Source organism: Marmota flaviventris, chromosome 12 (genome assembly GCF_047511675.1).
Source record: "Marmota flaviventris isolate mMarFla1 chromosome 12, mMarFla1.hap1, whole genome shotgun sequence".
NCBI lineage: Eukaryota > Metazoa > Chordata > Mammalia > Rodentia > Sciuridae > Marmota > Marmota flaviventris.
Window position 1 is genome coordinate 28,023,695 of NC_092509.1, and position 13,110 is coordinate 28,036,804.

The following is a 13,110-nucleotide window of genomic DNA, read 5'->3' on the forward strand; positions in this document are numbered from 1 at the left end:
CACATAGAAAATTCAAAGTCAAGACTGGAGCAGAAGGTTCCCTTCTCAAGTCGGCTTCCCTTCAGCGAATCAACACAGGAATTAAGAACACAGATCTTGAGTAGGTGGCATGGGCTTGAGCCCTGGCTTTGCTGCATTGCTAGTCCCTTGGCCATTGAAATGAGAATGGTATCAGGACTGTACAGAAAGGTGTGGTGTGAGGGGATCAAATCCTGCTAGGCCCCAAGGAAGGATGGGAGGGAAGGATTTGTTACCAGGATCAGAGACAGGATCCAGTTGAGTATGCTCCCAGGAGAGGCACAGCCTTCTGTCCAAAGGTGAACCCGCCTGAGAGCCAGGTCAGAGGGGCTTATCATTGATCTTCTCCCTTCTTCCCCATCTCTGCTGTGGTCCCCATGGACTGGTCCCCTCCAATGTCAGAGAGTACTGCCCTTGTTCACCTGTCCATACAGACTGCCTCCGGGGCATAGGGCAGGTGGCTCTAAAGGGGCTGATGGGAGATGTCTGGGACATTTAGCTCTTGGGGAGAGGTGTATGTAAAATAGTGCAGTATTGATCTTGGTGGAGTTCTCAATCCACCAAAAGGAATCAACTGAGGCTACTAGAACTAGCAGTCTGTTTGCACACACTTGCCACAGGTTGATGGATGACAAATTAAACAGCAACAGGAAATCTAGAAGGTATGAGGGTACTTCCTGGATGATAGTTCCATGGCTGCAATGGGGACCATGAGAGGGTCCTTTGAGAGTGGGTTCCCTTTCTGAGGCACAGCCATCATCGGGTTGAGAAATTTCCATGCTATTCTGAACCATAAACTTTTTGGCCTGGAAAACTGAGAATGGCTTTATCATCTTTGAGTTATATATCAAGGATTATTTAAAAGGTTTGATATGAAAAAATAAATCACACTTCAGTAACACCCATAAAGAACAGAGGATTAGGAGGCTGAGGCAGGAGGACCACAAGTTCAAGGCCAGCCTCAGCAATTTCTCGAGGCTCTAAATAACTTAGTGAGACCCTGTGTCAAAATAAAAATAAAAAGGGCTGGGGATGTGGCTCAGTGGTTAAGCGCTCTTGGGTTCAATTCCTGGTACAAAAAGAAAGAAAGAAAAAAGAAGATTATTACAAGTGCTAATAGCATCCCCATGACTGCTCCAGATCCCCTTTCCATATATGAACAGAAGAGGGCGCTCTTTTGGGTTTCCTCCACACAAACTACTAATAATCTTTGTTTTAAAAATCTTCTTTAATTTTAACTCACTTAGGTTCCAAGCTAGATCCATTTCATTTTCTCCTGTCCTCAGTACACCCGTGTGAACACAGTATTCTATGCCAATAAAAGAAAAAAGAAAAAAAAAAGAGCTAAAATGAAAAGAAATTGGCACCAGAAGAATAAATCTTTCTTGGGATTTTTTTTTTTTAAGATTTTTTTTTTCTTGAAAAGAAAGCCAAACCATAAAGTAAAACATACTCGGTTTTTAATAAACAAAAACCTCACATATCTGAAATTTAGTTTTTTTCCAAGACAAACTAACAATTTGCTCTGTCTGCTTTTCCTAATATGCACATTTCACTTAGCCCAAATCCTCATTATGGGAAAAATTTACATATCCATCTCCAGGCGGCCTGGGGTTTCCTTGTGCATGAAGTATGTGCCTGGTGGTTTCCGAAGTGCTGGCTGTTGTTCATTTCGCCAAAAGCAGCAAATCTTGAAAAATGAAATTTTCCAAACACTCAGCCACTGAAATGGCCTAGTGGGGATAAATGATTTTGAATCTTATCGGCCTGCAGAATGTTTCTCAGCCTTGAAAAATGCCACCACTCATGCCCTCTGCAGTGGCTGGTGCCAGGTGCCTCTCCTGGTGGGAGCAGCTGAAGATGGGTGGTCCCGCGCCGTGTTCTCACCTTAATACATTTCTCATAGGCTGAGAGTTTGATCCTCACAGACCTGCAGTCTTCTGGTTCCCACTAATTTGTTCTCATTAAACTGGTCTCTAGGCTGTGGCTGTGTTTAAAACAACCTAGAGCTATGCGTGAAGTTCCAGGGCTTAGCACAGGGACAGCAAGGTGGCTGCCACCTTCTGTCCCCAGAAGCCAGATATGTGCTGTCCAGCTTTGCACCTGGCCTTCCGGGACTAGGCCCTGCCATCTCCTCCTCCCTCCCTCCCACCCTCTCCAGGTCTTTACCTGTTTTAGCCAATCGAACAAACTGGGAGAAGAGCCGCAGTAGCTTAAACCAAAAAGAATTAGGAATTTTCTAGTCTGGTGGCCTCTATTTTCAGAAAAGGAAATTTTGTACCCAGAAATGAATCTGTGGCCTTCCAGAGGTAAAGAGACTGAGAACAGAGCTGGAAGGAGAAACCATGCTTTTGAAAAATTAAACTAATTTTTTTTATACTGGGGGTAGAACACAGGACTCAGGACCTCATGCGTGCTAAGCATGTACTCTCCTAGTGAGCTTCGCCCCGACCCCCAGAAGGCACAATTTTGTGTCAAAATTGTATTTAGTATATTTCAATCAAAATTTCTGTTCCTCTTATTTTGTTCGATGATCCTCAGTCCTTCTGGATCTATAAGTTTCTTTCACCAACATCCTAACTAAACCTTCTAAAAGCCAACTTTGAAATGGTACTGTGGCTGATACTGCAGAGTCACAAACATGTCACCTCCTTTTGACACTTATTGCATGTTTATGGGTGAAACTATAACCTTCCCCATACCCAAGGTGGGCATAGAAGGGCAATCCTGGGTGGGTTACGGCAACTCAGGGCAGGCTGGTACTCAAGGTGGCAAAATTTCCCTTTCTTCCTATGATAATTTTTTAAATAAAATGAACCTAGAGGGACCCTGGATTGTATATTAAACTTAAAATATTTCCTTTATTCTTTCCACCAACTCATCATCTATTAGGGACCACATAAGATCAATAACACTAGGGTTGCTAGGATGCCTGGGTCTCTGGTTAATATACTGTAGAGTTAATGTGAGTTTAAATATATGTATTTACCTCTGATGATCACCGGGATTAACCCTTTCTGCTACTTTCTGAATCGTGATTACTGGGGGGCCACCTGTGCCCATAGAGCACGTGGCTCCTATGCTCAGATGGTCCTCGCAGCGTGCAGAGCGCAGGTGACCTCGACAGGGTAGGTCACATCTCTTCCTTCCAGGGGAAGTGCAGAGGCGGCACAGCAGAGGCACAGACCCTCAGACCCTACCCTGCCTTGTTTTCCAGGCTCTGTGGCTACCCTCCCTTTTATGACGAAAACGACTCCAAGCTCTTTGAACAGATCCTCAAGGCAGAATATGAGTTCGACTCTCCCTACTGGGATGACATCTCCGACTCTGGTAGGTCTGCCCTGCGCTGCTGCTCCCTAGGACACTTAAACCAGAATGGTCCCAGGGCTCTTGTCTGGGTCCATTGGGGCTGCTGGATCAAAAATACCCACAGCCTGGGTGGATTAAACCACAGACATTTACAGTTCGGGGTGCTGGAAGTCCAGGATCTAGTTGCTGGCACATTCCGTGTCTGGCGAGGGCTGCTTCCCAGTTCATAGACCATCTTCTTGCTTTGTCCTTACGGGCGACAGGCAAGCAGAGAGCTCTCTGGGGTCTCTCTTACCAGGACACTAATCTCTTTCCTGAGAGCTCAACCCTTATGACCTAATCCGTCCCCCAAGGCCCTACCTCCCAAGGCCATCATCTTGGGAATTAGGATTTCAACATGAATTCTGGGGGACAGGAACTTTTAGTCCATGACCTCTTCCAAGGGAGCTTTATGAGCTATATATTTGGCCTTGACTTGGAGGCTGGCTTGAATGGAAGACAGGCTTGGGACATCTAACCTGAGCCCTGCCAAAGGGCCTGGACTTCCTCATCCTCCACCTCCCCTCCCCATGCCCTGGGAGTGAAGCATTATTGTCTGTCATTTATCGAGCACCAACTGTGTGTAGAACACTAGTGTGTCCACTCCCTCGGTCCTCAGGATAACCCATCAAGTAGGTATTGTTTATCCCCATTGGACAGATGGGCAAACTGAAGTCCCAGACGGTAAAATAACTGGACCAGAATCACACAGCAAGTAAGCAGCTGAGCTGGGATTCAAACCCCAGCCCTCACTCCCGCTCCTGCATTTTAGCCATGGTACCAAACAGAAATATCCCCAACAAAGTTCACCACCTTTCCTGAGGGAAAAAGAGCCAAACCAAAACCCGGGCAGAGTAGCAAAGTGTCTGCAGGCCTCAGTTTCCCCAAGGAGGAGTAACACATCATCTTCCAGAGGATGAGATGGAACGACAGTCTCTGACAAGCTGATTCGGCTGAGCACATTATTATTTATTTATTTATTATTTATTATTTATTTCCTCCTAACTGGAAATACCTTGCCTTCTTCCTCAATCTTCTGACACCCAGGCCCACACTATAGACCTACAAGGCCTGCAGCAAAGAGCCCCTCAGGCAATATTGTGCTTCTGAGCCCAGGAAGGCATAACCAGAAGCACTGGGCCCCCAGAAGGCCCAGTCTGGTGGGCAGGGTGCTCCCACACCTGAAGCACAACAGGCTTCAGGGTGTCACACCATGTCATTCTTCATTTCTGTGACCTTGTCCTCTTGGCCTCAGCATCCTGCTTCTGGGCCAAGGTCCTGGCCTGGGTCCCGAGCACTCTCCTTCCCCAGGGAGTACCTCATTGTACGGCTCATTTCATGTCCACGGGTTCCTAATGGGCTGAGTGGGCTGTGGATGGTGGCGCTAAGGACTGGCTTCCCTCCACACCTGGCCCGGGACCTGACGGCGTTGTCCAGCCCATGGGGAGGACCTCCCTGAGGCAGTGGTGAACTGAAGACAGGCGCGTGATCACCTGGTCACTGCTTCTCCTCTCTGAACCAAAGATGAGCTAGTGACAAGGGACCTGGAGATGGAAGTCAGGGTCCCAGACTGGCTTTGCTGTCTCCTCATTCACCGAGTCACCCTTGGAGTCAAAGCCTGGGTTGGTACCTTTTGTTTCTGAGGTACAGCAGGGTCCATGAAGGGCTGGTCTTGGGTATCCTATGCTACATATGACATTCCTGAATATGTGGGGGCATCCTGTTGTCACATGTCACACCACAAAGTAATGCCTTGTTGTATCTTTCTTTTGAACAGCAAAAGACTTCATTCGGAATCTGATGGAGAAAGATCCAAATAAAAGATACACGTGTGAGCAGGCAGCTCGGCACCCATGGTAAGAACCCACCCCCACACAGTGAAGACCATGTTGTCTGTCATGTGCTCCCAGGGAAAAAAACTTCCTGCTGGCCCTCATTTAGGAAATCCACCCAAGTCTTCGTTTCATTTCATCCTGGCCAGGGCCCTTCCTCTGCCCAAGCTGACATTTGAACCCTTTTATGTCCACCGGACACAATCTTCTGAATGCACTCATGAGAAGTCAACGGTGCAAAAGATAGTTGCAGCTCTTCAGTTTACAGAAAGTTGCTGAGGATCATTTTTATTGAAGGTAATCACCCAGGGAGGTGTTAGGATTGGAGTTCCATTCCTTGAGTTTATTAGTAGTTAAACGGATTGAAGTTGTATGTGTTTTCCTTTTCAGATGGTTTTCCAATTAGTGAGTTTTTTTTTTTTTTCACTCTAGAGGGGCTTCTTGATGCTTCATGGAGTTCTGCACATTTTCAGCAGAGCAGTTGGGGCTGCCTTGTGTTTGTGCTTCTCTAAGTTAGAACCCAGCTTCGCTGTTGACTAGCCATGAACTTGAGTCTATACTTGACTTTTCTGAGCCTCAATTTTCTCATTATTAAATGAGCATAGCATTCCCAAATGTATATATTTGACATAATAAATAAGGAAGTAACACATGTAAAGGATTATTACAATGTCCTGTGCAGAGCAAATGTTAGTTAATTGTAGCTCTTTTTATGAAAACCCCAGTGGGCATCCATTTTGAAACGAATTCTAAGAGTAGTAAAATATTCAATGTGTTAGTCAACTCTCTGTTACTATAACAAATATGTGAGGCAGTCAACTTAAAAAGAGGAAAGGTTTGTTTTAGCTTTCAGTCCATAGTCAGTAGCCTTGTCACTTTTGGGTCTGTGGTGGGGCAGCACATCACGGTGAGAGCACATGGTAGAGGAAGATGCTCACCTCATGGTGGCCAGGAAACAACGAGACTGGTGTCCCACAATCTCTGAGGGCACAACCCCAATGACCTAAGACCTCCAAGAGGCCCCACCTCTTAAAAGGTGCCACCACCTGCCAATAGTGCCACTCTGGGGAACAAGCATTCAGCACATGTGTTCTCAGGGACATTTAAAACCCAGACTATAGCACCCACTGTAATGAAACTAGGGGCTTAAGGGTGTCACCTCTTAAAAGGCCACTGAGCATGCCTGTAATCAGGAGGCTGAGGCAGGAGGATCATGAGTTCAGAGCCAGCCTCAGCAACTTAGCAAGACCCTGAGTAACTCAGTGAGACCCTGTCTCTAAATAAAATATAAAAAGGGCTGTGGATGTGGCTCGGATGTTAAGCACCCCTGGGTTCAATCTCAGGTACCAAAAAAAAAAAAAAAAGAGGCCCCACCTCTTAAAAGGTGCCACCACCTGCCAATAGTGCCACTCTGAGGAACAAGCACTCAGCACATGAGTTCTCGGGGACATTTAAGACCCAAACTATAGCACCCACTGTAATGAAACTAGGGGCTCAAGGGTGTCACTCGGTGGTAGAGCACTTTGCCTGGCAGCATGAACCCCTGAGTTCTGTCCCCAGCACTGCAGGTAAAGGAAAAGAGAGGATAATACATGGAGAAAGAGCTGAGTTCCGGAGGGAGACCCCCTAAGGAGCACTGTAGGACACTGCCCTGGTTAGCCCACCATCTTCTGAAGCATCGCCTGCAGAGTTCCCTATGCTGTGAGCCTCCCTCCCACAGGGGACCTGTGGAAAGGCACTGTCCTGACAGAGCGTCACAGCACTCTGATTCATAACGCCAGCTGCTTGTTGAGTCTCCTGTTCCAGGCACTGTGCTGAAGGCTTTACAGTGTCACTTTCTCTCTTCAGAAGAACCCTGCAGTGTAGGTTTTATCTTCTTTTCAGAGCTAAGGAAACAGAAAGATAAAGATAACTTAAACCAAAATGCACAACTAACTAATGTCAAAGGCAGGATTCCAGCCAGAACTGCCTCACTTCAAGGGAGAAGAGAAGAGGGAGAAAGGAAGGTGGGGGGAGGGGTTTTCTTCAAAGGCAGGGAGTTTCCACTGTGTGTCTGGATGTTTCTTAAAATGTCACCTGAGGGGCTGGGGTGGCGGCTCAGTGGCAGAGCGCTTGCCTGGCATGTGTGAGGCACTGGGTTCGATCCTCAGCACCCCATATAAATAAATAATAAAGATAACTTGTTCGTCTATAAAAAATAAAGATAAAGTCACCTGAGACACTAGTTGCAAGTATGTGATAATACAGACAGTAAAGACTTTCCCATTTCATACACAGTGGGCCATTAAAGCTGTGAGACTTTGCAATTATTGAGGAGGAAAGGGAAATGGTTTGCCTCCTAGCGCCCATTCACTCAGCCAGCCTCACTCTCTAGAAGGTGGGAAGATGGCCAGTACAAACCTGGTCTCTCCTTCCTCGCGCTTTTTTTTTTTTTTGGTACCTGGGATTGAACCCAGGGGTGCTTAACATCTGAGCTACATCCACAGCCCTTTTTATATTTTATTTAGAGACAGGGTCTCCCTGAGTTGCTCAGGGTCTTACTAAGTTGCTGAGGCTGGCTCTGAACTCATGATCCTCCTGCCTCAGCCTCCTGATTACAGGCATGCTCCACCATGTCCAGTTTACTGAGCATTTTTGAAAATCAAAACAAAATCTTTCTGATGGGGCAGGGAGAGAGGCAGGGTGAGCCCAGCCCTGCTCCTGAGGTTTCCACCTGGCCAGCAGAGAGAAGGGAGCTCCAAGCAGGACGAGCAACCTGGGCCACAGAATGGGGACCAAACACTGTGCATCTACTCACGGTGCCACCAGCACCTGGTATTCTGGAGTCCGAGTGGACAGAGGCAACAAGTAGAAAATGAGACTAGAAAGAAGAACTGGAACTAGCAGGTATCTGGCCTGGCTTTTGGTCTCCTCTATAGGATGCAGATCATAAGTAACAATATACGTATCCTGAGGGGTTTTTCAAGGAGTTAAATGAGATAATGCATGTGACAAAGAGACCAAATCTGACACCTAATATATGTGACTTACCACTGTTTTATTATCGACCTAAGGAATTTGTACTTTCCCCTCTGGGTGATGGGGCCTGGATTGGTTTTAAGCTGGGAAGTCAGGTTTGATTTTGAAAGCCCCCTCCAGCTGCAGGATAAAGGTGGGTGGTAGATGGGTGTGGAGCAGGATAGGAAGGTGCAGGCCAGAATGGGGAGGTGGCCTTCCCACGGGAGCATAACAGGGATGGAGGGGTCTGTCCACTCCAGTCAGGGCTGGAAAGGCCCCAGGTGTTGGCAGAGCATGGGGAGAGCCCAGGATTATAACCAAGTTTCCAGCTTAAGGCCTGGAAGAGAAGGGCTTAGGTGGAGAGATGAGCTGGGCTTTGCATGTGCTGGACTGCGGCAGGTGCACTGCTGGAGTGTGGAGCTCAGGAGAGAGGTCAAGCCAGAGGTGAAGGCCTCAGAGTTGTCAGCCCGTGTCTCATGGCAGGATGTGCCTGCCTGAGAGCAGTCTCTTGAATGTCACCTGATTTAGAGGGGTTTTCCCCCAAGGGCTCTTAGAATTTTATTATTGATTGACTTCCCAGGAAGTCAAACACGGAAAACAGTAACATCAAATGCATCAGATACAAGCATTAGCACCAAAACTCCCTCTTGCCTGCATTTATGGTACTTTCTCTATTAGGTAAAATTGGCCAGGCAGAGGATTCAGAAGGTAATGCAGACTTGTTGAAATAAGGACGTCAGCAGAGCAGCATTATCCAACACCGCTCTTCCAGAAGCTGTGACCACAGCACAGCCAACATACCATCATACCAGAGCCATCATTCAGTATTCCACACTGTTTGTCCTACTTATTCCAAGCCACCCAGGACTAGGCAAGGCCTTGGAGCCACAGATGCCTTCCCATAGCCTCACAACAGACCCATCTCTTTGCAGAAGAAGGCTCTTTGCAAAGCCCTCCTTGGAGAAGGCAGATGTTTCCCAGCCCCTCACTGAGGTTCAGGAACCCACAGGCTGCTGACTGATGGTCCAAGGGTAGGGAAAGACGGGCGGCAGCATGGGAACCCATCCCCATTATAGGGCAGCACCCTGCCATCTTACCAGAGATCATTTATTCAGGTCGGATTGTTCTGAGCACCTGTCTCCAGTTTCATTGACAAGTGAACTAAAGTGATGAGTGTATAGAAGATTGGTTGATGTTAGGGAGTTAAGGCATTGGCTCATGTGACTGTGGGGTTAGATAAATGGGTAGGGCAGGCTAGCAGACTAGAAATCCAGGCAAGATCGGATGTTGCAGCTCAACTCTGAAAACAGTCCAGAGGCAGAATTCCCTCTTCCTCTTTTTTTCTTCAAAGCCTTCCATTGATGAGATGAGGCCCACCCATAAAAATAGTTTTTACTCAAAGCCTACTGATTGAAATGTTAAATTCATCTAAAAAATACTTTCACGGCAACATCCAGACTAGCATTTAGCCAGACATCTGGGTACCATGTTCTAGCCAAGGTTAACACATAAAATTAACCATCACGCTCCCGATTATTGACAGAGACCCCCTGCCCTCCTCAGGGCTCCAGCCATGCTAGCACTGATTGGCCATAGGAATTGGGAAGCAGCCCAAGAATCCAGCAAAGCACTGTTTGGAATAGCATCAGGCCTACCTTGAGCAAGTGGCTAGAGAAACAGAACAAAGGCCACGGAGGGAGAGTGGATCACCTACAAAACCCCAAGCACCAAGGGCAAGGAGTGGGCACGTGTATGCTCTGGGAGTGCAGGGGCTAGTGAGACAGGCCACAAAAGGTGCGATTTGTAAAGGTCATCTACACTGGTGATGTAGAGGACAAAACCAGGGAGCAAGAGACGTGAACAAGATGTTTACCCATAGCTTTCCGAATCTGTGTGCGCTTACAGATTTCTACAGGAATTCTTCTGTCTCAGAAACATTCGTCAATTCCTAGACAATCTGGGAGACCACTGATCCCTTCAGTTTTAAGACCCCACTCTTCCAGTGCTGTTGATGAATAGGGCTGAAGCTAGGATCACTGAGCGTCAGGGTGGCCACGTCGTTAGGGTCACCTTCCTAGCTTACTGTGAGCAGTAGCAACCATTTCATTATGGTGCGCATTTAAGGACGATGCTGTGTACTTGTGGCCCAAGGTGACTGTAACCTCGATGACTGCCTGGCAGGAGCCTCTGGGCCACTTACTGCCCAGCATGACTCTCACCCAGCTGTAGTAGAGCCCAGGACTCTGTGGGAAGTGAACATGAAACATTCCTAAAATAACTCAGAGTTGCCTTTTCCTTACATCTGGGCCCAGGATAACCCACAGAGAAGGTGTGGGAAGCACAGCGCAGGCAGCAGGCCCCAGGCCCAAAGTATCAGAGACCATACCGCCAAGAAGCAGGTGGAACCCCAGGGCCAGACTCTCTGACATCCCCTGCTCCCCAGCCTGTTTGGTTTGGAGTCTGACTCTGGCCCGAAGCAGCGTTCAATCTGAGGAATTCCACATTTCCTACCACTTTGGCCCAGTTATTTCCAAGAAAGACTTGGCCACCAACATATTGGAATTGCTATACTTTTCTGAGGATTAGCTCTTTAAAATGGTCCAGGAAGAAGCATTCCCGTGAGAAAACACTTAATAAAGAGGCCTACAGCTCCCCAACCTGTTTGCTCCTCTGATTTTGGATTTGTCCAGTCCTATGTGCTATTTCTGTCTCACCCATATGTGTCTGGGGAAGGGGGCAATTGGCAATTGTTGGAAATGAAAACTTGGCTCACATCAGTTGCTCTCTGAGCCTCCTCTTGGCTGTGTCTTTATCCCTGCTGGGAGAAGAGGGGAATATATTTAGGGGAAAGATGCTGTCAGCTGGGAATATTAGACTGGATTCTAAATGTGGACCTACCTGGTATGGACTCAGTGTCTTGGCCCTTGACCAAGTTTGCAATTCTGAAGGGAAAGAAAGGTTTAATGGGATGATTTCTTACCTGAATAAGCCCTGAGCTTCTTCCTTTCCTTTCCCGAAGCAGTTGGGATTAATAGTATGTGATATCTGGAATGTTCCATGGCCTGGGCAGACTGGGTCTGGGTGGTGCAAGGTTTTCTCCTGTACCAGTTCCCTTCTGGCCAGTGAGAGTGATCCACAACTCTGGCACCTGCCCCTTGACTTTTCCAAGATTCCATAAACTCCAGGCATCAGATACCAATCTAAAATCGTATTGTTTGATATTAAACTGGAAAAGGAAGGTGGAAGGATCAAAGCCCAGGAAAGACTAAGAAAAGACTACAGCTTTCTCTGATCAGAGGGGCAGGCCAAGGTGTCAGATGTAAGGGGAAGGTGATGTCGTGGTCAAGAAGGGTGAGAGAAGAGTGTGGCTGTGAGTGACCTCCAGGTCCTAAGATTGGCAATTGTAAGATGAGGAAGAAGTGGCAATTGCAAGACGAGAGAGAGAGAGAGAGAGAGAGAGAGAGAGAGAATGGAGTAGAAGAGCACACCAATAGAAAAGGCTTGGAAATAAACTAAAACCATAATAAAGATTGCCCAGGACAATCAAGGACCCAGTTGAATACAGATTGGACATGATCCTCTAAGTTCTTGGAACTTTCTAGAAAGTACAAGTATAGAGGATGCACTAAGCAGGACTGAGTTGAGGTGGAGAAGGTAGGAGAACAGGGCTGGGGCAGATGGATGGAATGTCACCACAGAGCTTAGCTCAGCTGAGATGGAGCCAGGAGGGAGGTGAGCACACCCACAGGGTCCTTGGAGGAGAGGCCCTGAGGAGGGCAGAAAGTCAGGACCTTGGCTGCAAGGAAGCTACAAGCCAGGCCCTGGGGAGGTTCTGGTGGTCAGAGCAGTCAGAAGACATGTGTGAGCTCAGAGACTTGCAGGTTAAGAGCTGGAGTGGAGGGAGGGGGTCCCAGAAAGGGAACAGGCTGGAAGTGAATTCAGGGCAAAGGAGGGAAAAACAAGAGGTTGGTGGCAAGGTTCTGAGGAGAGTGCCTGCAGATCCAGGGAAGGGTACAGAGTACAGAAAGTGGGCTAGGACCTTGGGGTGATGTGGTGGCGTGTGTGAGTTGAGGGGTGAGTCACAGGGTGAGAGAAGTCACCCTCTCACGAGGCTATGTTTTCCTGAGGACAGGAGGAGGTTCCCTGGGAAACAACCTGGGACCCATTTGCCCTTTTTGAAGGAATATCTTTGCCTCTATTTCAGGATTGCTGGTGACACGGCCCTCAACAAAAATATCCATGAGTCCGTCAGTGCCCAGATCCGGAAGAACTTTGCCAAAAGCAAATGGAGAGTAAGTCCTGAGCATTTTTTTTTTTTTTTTAATTCGCAGTGACTTTAACCACTCTCGTGAATCTTGCTCTGTCATTTGAGCGTTATTACTTCTAAAGGTCACTGTCACCCTAATTGGATGGAAATTCCCAGAACCTCATCCAGCTAATTTTGTTAATTTTAACTGATAATGATTAAGACCTGGAGGGAGGACCATAGTGTAAGAGGGACACCATGTGTGATTGAACCTTTCCCCTCTGAGATTCAAAGATAGCAATCCTGCCGGCTCTTACTCATTTGCCATTTCATAAGCAATATAAACCCCTTCATCTCTCTTCACTTTGCTGCAACTTTGAAGAGTCAGCTTTTACTAAAGTGATGTGGAAGGGGAAAGAAAACAGGAAATCTGAGTTGACTTCACCAATATTTTCTGATAAAAATGCAATGGATTTAAACCCATAGAAGTTAAGGGGAGGTACTTGGGAATGAAATTGACCAAATGATGTTAGATGCATGTACAAATAGAAAATGACGAATCCCACTATGCTGTTTGATTTAATGCAAAATTCAAAAATATAGAAAATAAACCACAGAGGTTTTGTGATCATGGATTTTTGATCTAAACTATGTTTTAAAAAACATGGG

At 47.0% G+C, this 13,110-nt stretch overlaps 1 protein-coding gene across 3 annotated transcripts in view; it reads left to right on the plus strand.

Annotated features, from left to right (window-relative positions):
- Camk1d (calcium/calmodulin dependent protein kinase ID) overlaps nt 1–13,110 on the plus strand; it is a 388,616-nt gene that overhangs the window by 367,278 nt on the left and 8,228 nt on the right. For all 3 annotated transcript variants that reach the window (XM_027944816.3, XM_027944819.3, XM_027944817.3), the window contains exons 7-9: nt 3,236–3,348; nt 5,144–5,222; nt 12,400–12,487. In XM_027944816.3, coding sequence (XP_027800617.1) covers nt 3,236–3,348; nt 5,144–5,222; nt 12,400–12,487 — 280 coding nt within the window. The remainder of the gene's footprint in view (nt 1–3,235; nt 3,349–5,143; nt 5,223–12,399; nt 12,488–13,110) is intronic.